The sequence below is a fragment of the Syngnathus floridae genome, chromosome 5 (assembly GCF_059516105.1).
Source record: "Syngnathus floridae isolate MCC-2025c chromosome 5, RoL_Sflo_1.0, whole genome shotgun sequence".
Lineage (NCBI taxonomy): Eukaryota > Metazoa > Chordata > Actinopteri > Syngnathiformes > Syngnathidae > Syngnathus > Syngnathus floridae.
Window position 1 is genome coordinate 12,775,854 of NC_142417.1, and position 9,003 is coordinate 12,784,856.

Below are 9,003 nucleotides of genomic sequence, written 5' to 3' on the forward strand. Positions count from 1 at the left end.
CCATCACTCTCACATGGTGCATCCTACCTGAAATCATATCCTGTATTGACCAAGTAACCTCGAATCAACCCTTATTTGGGTCTTTGGAATATTGAAAAGGAAAACAACTGGAGGTGACTAAAGGGCCCTTTGTTACCCATATGTTCCTTGTATGTTTGTTGATAAATAGTATCAACTATCCCCATCTAAGCGTTAATAATTCCCCAACTCCAAAATGCTTTTTGGAGGGAAACTTGATCTGATGGTAAAAGTGTGCCTGTATCAAATCTTGTTCTGATTTGGTCCAGGAAAATGAACACAGCCTTCAATACATGTTCCCTCAGCCTTTCTACAGGCACTTTCTGCTCATTCCCAAGACCTCTTTTGCATAAAGTGGTGTTGTTGTCCTAATCCAAGAGTGACAAGCCACTCCAGTTAGGAGTGCTGGCCACTGCAGTATCCAGAGGCCTTGAGCTGGGGTGTCAGCGCTAAACAAAACAGCTCGCTTGTAAGAAAAAAGCCGAGTGGAACGGGTCGGTGTGGTGGTGATCACGGTTCGCCAGTGCCCCACCCTACCCCCCGTTTTTGCTAATCCCTGTTTGGCATTTTGCAGATCCTTTCAGTCGCTCCAGTTCCTTTGGCGGCCTCGGCAACCTTTCAAGCAGTGCCTTCGGAGGATTAGGCAACCCCTCGCTTGGTAAGCGCTGGCCCCCTCTGCTCCTCCAACGCTTCCCTCTTAAATCTGGCCCCTGTGGCCAGTAACATAACAGAGTAGGGAAAGCATTAGACCACAGGGAGAGTCAGCAGGGGGAGGAGAAAATTCAAGACACTTAGCTCTAGTTTCCGTGTCAAAGCAGCCCTGGCCAGGGGAGGCTCAACGGGGCTGTGCAACACACCGCAGCAGACCTTCTTGCTGCCATTTCATCTACCAACTGTCCCCCCCAACAGCCGGGGTTTAATCTCGAGAAGCCACTGCCAACGGATTCTCCCAGGTCCTCTGTTGGTGGCGATTCAAATATTAATTATTTGACAAGCCCCTTCTGTACCATCGTCGAGTTTTGGCTGTCTTTCCTTTCATCATTCCATTTTTTAACTGCCAAATTAGTCGTTCTGTTGAGAAAATGGATGTGACTGGAATAGACATGCTTTGGAATGCTCAAGTCTCTCCCTGAATGTTCACAGCCCTCAGCTACAGGGGGGCAAATGAATCATCAGAAAGCACACCCTTTAATCCAACGGAAAGTTGTTGTTATTATTATTTCTATCCTGGGGGAATGCCATTAACCTGAGTGAGCATGAAGAGAAAATGGAAAAGAAAACTTTTAATGCTGAGTCGTTTCTATTTTGTAAGTCCCCCAGAGTGTGTGAAATGAACTCACAGCAGGTCAAATGTCTGTCTCCGCCTTCCTTCCAGGGTCCAACAGTATGTTTGGCCCCAAGGAGGGACCCGGAGGACTGCCCCCTTTTAGTAGCCCACAACATGACACCTGGAACAGGCTGCGACGCACGCCGCCATCTTTCCCTACCCCGCCGCAGTGGCCTAAAACTGCAGATGCCGAGAGGAGCAGCTCCGCCAACAGCCATGAGCGAGAACGAGAGAGGGAGCGAGAACGGGAGAGAGAAAGAGAGAAAAGAGACTCATCTATCGGAAAAGAAGAAAAGGATAAAGACCGGTGAGCTTTTTTTGTTCTTTGATTACTAGTAGATGGGCATTCACTCATGTGCAATTATTTACAGGATAATCAATAAGCAATGAGCAAGGTCCAAAAATAAACAGTTTAAAATATCATACAATATCATACAAATCCATAAGCCGTACTGGACAGTAAGGCGCAGGGTTCAAAATGGCTTATAGTCCGAAAAATACGGTATAAATGATTTCACCTTTTCTTCAACTTTTTACACCCACTTTTTGGTGCATACTTTATCCTCAAAAATGGTAAAAAACAAATAAGAAACTTTTTCCTACTCCTTTTTAGACTGGATAGTACATAGTCAGCGTAGGAGCTTTATCCACCCACCCATTTTCTAATAGCGTTTACCCTTATTTGGGTTATGGTTGCGCTTGTGCTTATTCAAGCTGCATGCCAGTTGCAGGGCACACATAGCCAAACAACCATTCACATCCGCATCCACATTTAAGGATAAATCCTTTAATTAACCTATGTTGTAGTTAAACCATGTTTTGAGATTTGTGGAGTAGCCAGTGAAACCCCACGCATGCATGCACACACAACGTGTACTGTAAACTCCACGCAGGAAGGCCATGTCTGACCAATCTCTTCAGGAAGTGTGGTTTTAGTGTAATATTGTTAGTAGATCCACTCAAAAGATTTGCAACACAACTTATGGTTTGCCAATAGGCTTGCCGAAGCAGACTCCAGAAGCAGTGATATATTCCTAAACCCTACAGACCGACTTGAATAGGCACCAGGCTGCTTAAAGCAAAGAAATCTCTCAAATTAAAATCTCTTCAGTTGGAGACAGAAAGCATGGCAGCCCGAACTGAAACCTGATTTTCTTATCATCACAGAGATTCGGTGGAACGCAACCGCCACTCCAACCGGTCATCTCCAGCCTCTGCACCAGTCAGCTACCAGATCAGCAACTTGATACGCTCCACCAGCCAGAATAGTGATCCAGTTCGGCATCACAGTGGCAGTGTGGATCGGGTGCGTGAAACAGAGAAAGAGCTACTAGAGCGCCATAGAGACTCCTCCGCCCTAGTTGACATTAAGATAAAGGAGAGCCGCTCTCCTGGTAAAGAGATGCTTGAGAGAAGATCTTCAGAAGACTCCATCAAGCCAGTTCAGCGTTCTCCTTCTCCGTACTCCAAGGCAGTGACCAATGAGCAGAGCATGAAAATGGCGGGTGGGCCTATACTCAAAGACAGTGAGAGGAAAGAGCCTCCAAGCGGGGAACAGTTCCACAAGGTAAAAAATGATGACATGAAGATCAAGGAGGAGAGGAAAGAGGAGCAGGAAGTTATGGTGGTGAGTTCTGAGCCAGCTAACCAGCCACCTGCACAAGTGCAGCCAGCTCTTATTAGCCAGCCTGGAAATCCACACCACCACCACCCTCCGCTGTCTCAGCATCCTCATCTTCCCTCCCCGCGTGGCAGTGACATTCCAGGAGCGGGTTTGCATGCTGTCCCCATGGCACACTCACTACCCCTTTCCATGAGTGCCATGCCCCAAATGGGCAGCCTAAATGTTCTGGACCGGGCACGCATGGCTCCCTTCATGGGAGTCAGCCCGCTGGCAGGAAGAGAACGTCTCCCCCACCCCGCATTTCCTTGGGACCCTCTTCGAGAGGCCTACCGCAGCCTGGACCTGCAGAGGCGCATGGACTTCCAACTCAGGGCCGAACAAGGGCATCGCTTCCCCAGCATGTACGAACAGGAGCGTGCCTACCGTGAGCGAGAAGCTCACGACTACTCTCACCACGAGCACCTTTTGGAAGTACGCAGGGAGCACGAGAGGATGAGGCAGCAGGCAGAGGAGCGAGAGCGCCTCCACCTGCGGGAAGAGCTGGACCGAGCGCGGCTCCATCAGCTGCACCAATCGCCCATGGAAGGCCACCTACCGCACATGCCTTCGTTTATGCCCCACCTTGGTGGAATGCCCTACCCCAGACTCAGCCCCTCCACTGGGCACAACGGCCTTCTGAACAGAACCCCCCCTACTGCTGCTCTCAGCGCCCCCCCGCCACTTGTGCCAGCTGGCAGTACCAGGCCAGCCTCCCCCAGGAGGACTACACCCCTCACGACCACCCAGGACCCACGGGACTATTCCCCATCTCGCAACCCCAAAGAGGTCGAGGCACGGTAGCTTCTTGGGCGGAAAAATGCACTCACAAACTCCACTTTCCCAATCAGAAATTGTCCTTTGAACAAAACGCACTCCTCTTCCACACAGAAGAGCAGACTTCCCTAAGGGAAAGGGTATGTATGTACAGTATCTGATTGAGCACATGCCATGACTCTTTTTTGTTGACTGAGGGTTTGAGTCAAGAGAACACAAATACACGTACTATGTTTATAGCCACCTTAAATATTTGATAATTATTAATATATTAATCAAATGACTTTTTTCAGCTGTAAGTGGAAAAATAGGCTCCGAAGTGGTTTGTATATTTGCTATCCTTGTTCCATGTATAGATATCATTTCTATTAATTTGATGTAATTTGTGTGTTTGTCACACAATATTTATCCCCATTGATTGTGTGTTATATCCATTATGACTGAAAAGACTAGATTTGGATTACCCTTGGGCAATTTAACCTCATGGTACCAGGATATCCTCAAAATGGCAATGTACAGTGTTATATAACCAATTTGTTTTGCCTCTGAGATATGCAGACAAATATATATAATAAGGTCTTTGTTCAGTCTCTGTACAGAAAGCTGATGTATATAACCTGTTAATATCCCTTTGCTGCAAAATGACGGTGTAAATTTACTAGGCTTTTTAACCATTTCTTTAAAAAAAAAACAAAGAAAAGAAAAAAAACACAATTGAGTCCAATTTGTGGAATTCATCCTGCTTGAATATCAAGACAACAGACAAGCCATGCCAATGGATTTTAAGTGACGGTAGGTGCCGGAGGGGAGCCTAGGTGGATCATCTGCTATCTATGCAAAGCAGCAATGGCACACTAACTAGAGCTCCTGGAGGCAGCGTACTGTACTGGTGACACCGAGAGGCTTGGGTAAACTATACCAATGGTAGAACAATGGTATTATTTAAAGACTTCCATGTCATAAACTGGGCCCGAGCCAGACAGAAAAGAAGGACACTTTAAAGTGTGCAACAAAAAAGACTTTCTCTGTCAAACTTGTGGTTATGTGCAGTTGTTTTTCTTAGATTCTTGTATACAAAAGCAGTAGAGTTTTAGGCGTGCAAAGTAAAAAAATGAACATTCATGGTTTAAAATGTATGGAATAAAGTTTGGACCTAATGTCACATGTTTTCTGCCTGTCCTTTTATTACATACTGTGAGCTGCACCTGTGCAATGTTAATGTGATTTTTGTAGTTTTTACCATTAATTGGTGGCTTTTAGGATATTTGCTCACCAGTTTGTGACTTTGCAATGATACCGTATTTTTACCGAGAGGCCTCACCATCCGATCATCGGACCACGATTTGTCAAACATTTGATGCGGAGCTGTTCAGTGGGATCGATGAGCTAGTGCCCTGGCAATCTGGTGGGGAAAAATAAGTCATTGATTTTGTATGAAAGCAGGTTTTGAGTGTTTGTGTTTCAGGTAACCAGTATTGACTGGCAGCCCAGCAGCATATTGACCCACAGTCTGGGCTCATTAAAAGGAACAATGCCTTCGAGGCAGGCTATTGGTGGGTGAGAGGCTCTCTCCTAATGCGCAACCTCTCATCTGCCTTTCTAATGAGGCCCCAAGATGCAGTGGAGTGGCTGCGATGGGAGCCCCGAGGTGCCCTGTCTTTTTATCGACAAGACCTTGGCTACACTCGCCTCCTGTCCGGGGACGGCCAATTCATCCCGATAATGCCCTCGCTACTCATCTCACTGCTGTGTGCCGTGAGATCCTATCCAATGGTATCAGCACATAATGACAGCGTGGGATCAAACTGGGGCCAGGTCATTAGGGGATGTTATTGAAAATCCATGGCACCTCTGTGTTCCACACACTTGAGCTGAGTTTTTTTTTTTTAAAGGCTTGTTGCAACCACAATGAAAGGATTGAGCCGGTGTATTGGGGAGGTTTAAATTACTATTGCTTTCAATTTAGGCTCCCAGAAATCGAGCCATGTATCGCTTAGATGGGTAGCATCTGTCCGCAGACAGCTTCACTTTACTACTATGTGCTTCTGGTCCTAATCATCTCGTCAGCAACAGGCACTTAACCCTCGTACTTGTTACTGCTTACTGATTTTTCCTGTAAGCATTATTTACCAAGCGCGTGGACACAAAAAAGACGCACCTTCCATTTGGGCTGCCTCAATCACTATCTTGTGCTCTATCCATTTTACAGTGTGGATCAGACCCTCTGGAGATGAAAAGCTCCATCAGTTTCATTCATCATCTGGCAAGGTCAATTTATTTCAGCCCACAGTCCATCATCAGAAGGGAATCAATTCACACATTGCCTAGGATGTCCAAACCCAGACGGGTTATTGCGCCGTCGGCAGCTGTCAGCCCTTCTCGTAGCTCTTTTGTTTCTTCCTTGTGTCGGGGCTTGCAGATCTAAATACTGCTTCCCTCTACAACTTCCTCATTTGAAAAAATTATTTTAGTGAATTTTTAGAACTTTTGGTGTCACGGGAAATGCAACAGTGATACGTATCTTGGTTCTACATTGTCTGGTATACTGTTTGCCAGTACTATGCAATGAGATTTATTGCAAATGCTGGTTGGAAAAAAAAAAAATGCTCGTAAGAGCTACTCAAGACACTACAAAAAATTATAACTTGCAGGTGAACTAATTTTAACCGTCTCAAATCTTTTCTATGCACATGACCAATTCAACTGTTCAGTTTCAGTGCTTTTTGCACAAATTGTAGCTGAACAGCAAAATTAACTAAAGGTTAATTGATCCATGAGTGGATCAGTAATTTTTCTGGTTCAATTAGAATGAATATTTAAATGATTATGCCTTAGAGGTACCAAGAGACAGGAAGAGTCACTGAAAGGCAGAGACGGAGACCTCATTTGAAAATGTTTATGCATCAAATACCTATTGTGAATTTTGCTCAGGTATTCAAACAATGAACAGTTTGAATGTGCATTAAAGATTTTAGAGAAGGTCAAATTAAGTTTACCTGTAATTGTTACAATGCAGTTTAGGCGCATTCTGAAATTTTACCTAACAGCCCAACACGTTTTTTTTTTTTTTTTTGTAACTGATGTTCTTGTAACAGGCAAAACTATATGAATGTATTGGATTCATAACACTTTTTGTGTTTGCGCCGTGAAGAAAACGTCAATTGACCCAACTTCCTGAGCCGGTCCAATTTTTAACCCAGCAGTTATGAGTATTCTTTACAATGGTGCAAAAGGTATTTTTTTCCTATATTGTCAAAGATGGTACGCTCAACATTTTGCTGGCCTCTGGCCAAAATCTTCTGTCACAAGTCCATAATTTTTTATGACAAATCTATCCATGTTGGTGTTATTTATACAAAATATTCACCAATCTAAAGTGTTGAGAATGCCCTCTTTGATGATGCAATGTCAATGGATGGACAAAGCTTTTGGGGTCTGCTGAAAAATGATCATTTCAGCATTACGACCAATGCCAGAGACTTAAAATAAAAAAAAAATTGGAGGATACTCAATAGGGCATATGAAACTGGTGGGGTTCGGTATCTCCAATAAGGTTAAGAACCACTGGTCTAGATTGTGCTGGTGAATTTTATGAGACAGCTGTGCAATATAAACTATAAATCAGTGAGATCTATGTTGTCAGAGCTAAGACATTGTCATATTGTCTTACTAATCCTTTTCATTTATCCATCAAAAACCTCAATGCTTTAGGTTTAGGATTGAATTTTCATGCTCTCAAATACCTTCAAAAAGCTCTTGGCACAAAGCTCAGATTCAGCAAACAGCAGAACAGGCCTAAGGAGCTTTTGTGGTGCACAATAGCAGCTAATAACACAATGCCAAGCTAATAAGATGGGCAGTAAATGAATGGTTGAGTCCAAGCTCTTTTTCACTCCCTCTTCTCACTTTCTCCCAGTAGATGAAAGCCTCCTGTACTGCAATGTAGTGCGTCCCAAACAGCTGCCAGTGTATTAGTTCCCACATGAGGCCTGTTTTTAAATGGAGATTGATAATAAGATGCAAAGATCACATTAGGATACTCTTCTGGGGTTGGTGATTAGGGAGATTGGTGGCGCTGCTTGAGTTGACGTCCATGTCATTGCGGGGCTTCACAGTTCCTGATAAAAGCCAATACAAAGCACTAAAGTATATCTCAACTGGGAACCAAGGGAGTGAGGACGAAGTCAAGGGCCTTGGCAGCATATCCCTGTCACAACACTCTCATCGACCGGACAACCTAAAAAGGCCATCAGTGTTCATGCACCCATATTGCCACCTTTTTTTAGACCGCATTGTCAACATCAAGGCAGCTGACAGAAACCAGACCAGTCAGCAGTTAAGGAGCAGACTTGGAAAGCGTCAAATGGTGTGAATTTTAAACCCTAGTGAGTGGTGACAAAGTACTGTGACTGTGTAATGTCTTTGCACCTTTGGATCTATGACAAATATCCTGTCTGTCTTATGTCACCACCACAATGGCTGAGTGAGGATATTTAGGAATGAAAAACTGAAGAAAAACCTCAAAGGCTTAATATGGAACAAAAAGGTTTAGAGATGGAAAACCAGGAGTTTCGCAGCCTTAGTACATATACCATTATAATTTTCCGACCTTTTGATGGAGCCTTACACTCTTACACCGCACTATAGAAATGAGAGAGAGTAGGCGTATATGGCATGTGATGTTAAAGGAAGCTCTTACGTGCTTGAACTAGTTTGCAATATGGAAAACAGAGGCCATATGTGATAGTCGAGTTAGGTACAGCAAACATACATAAATATCAAAGGAGTATGCCCGAGAGGCTCGTGTTCAAGAGCAAGGATGAGATGAGGTTCACCATTTTGGGAACACATGCAACCGTTTAAAAATGTGTGTTTGTGCACAATTGCAAGAAATGTAAGAATTCCATCACAGTCCATAATATCATGAAAAGAGTCGCCGACTCTGGAGGACATAGACATGACATATATGTATTTTGGCATTATTTATTCATACAAATGAATATTGTATTTGTAGAAGTAATTATGGTACCGGAGGTTCCGCATGTTCCAGAGTCTGGCTTTAGGTGGATCCTTATCATCACATTTGTAAACATTATGCGCCAAAGGTGGCTATAATAAGATGGTAAAGGTCAGAAAGATCATATCCTGACTGGCTTCTCAGCATTCCATTCCAGGCTTGGACTACCTCCCAAGCTCCTTTGGAAACGTGTCTGACAGCAAA

At 44.2% G+C, this 9,003-nt stretch overlaps 1 protein-coding gene across 9 annotated transcripts in view; it reads left to right on the forward strand.

The window, feature by feature from the left end:
• The window catches only part of fbrsl1 (fibrosin-like 1), a 222,553-nt gene extending 217,609 nt beyond the window's left edge, over window positions 1–4,944 (forward strand). For 7 of the 9 annotated variants that reach the window (XM_088375374.1, XM_088375380.1, XM_088375372.1 and 4 more), the window contains 3 exons: window positions 593–676; window positions 1,394–1,652; window positions 2,513–4,944. In XM_088375374.1, the coding sequence (XP_088231500.1) occupies window positions 593–676; window positions 1,394–1,652; window positions 2,513–3,809 (1,640 nt within the window). In that variant the 3' untranslated portion in view covers window positions 3,810–4,944. The remainder of the gene's footprint in view (window positions 1–592; window positions 677–1,393; window positions 1,653–2,512) is intronic. The other 2 variants (XM_088375377.1, XM_088375378.1) reach the window with 1 other exon arrangement.
• The last annotated feature ends 4,059 nt before the right edge of the window (window positions 4,945–9,003 follow it).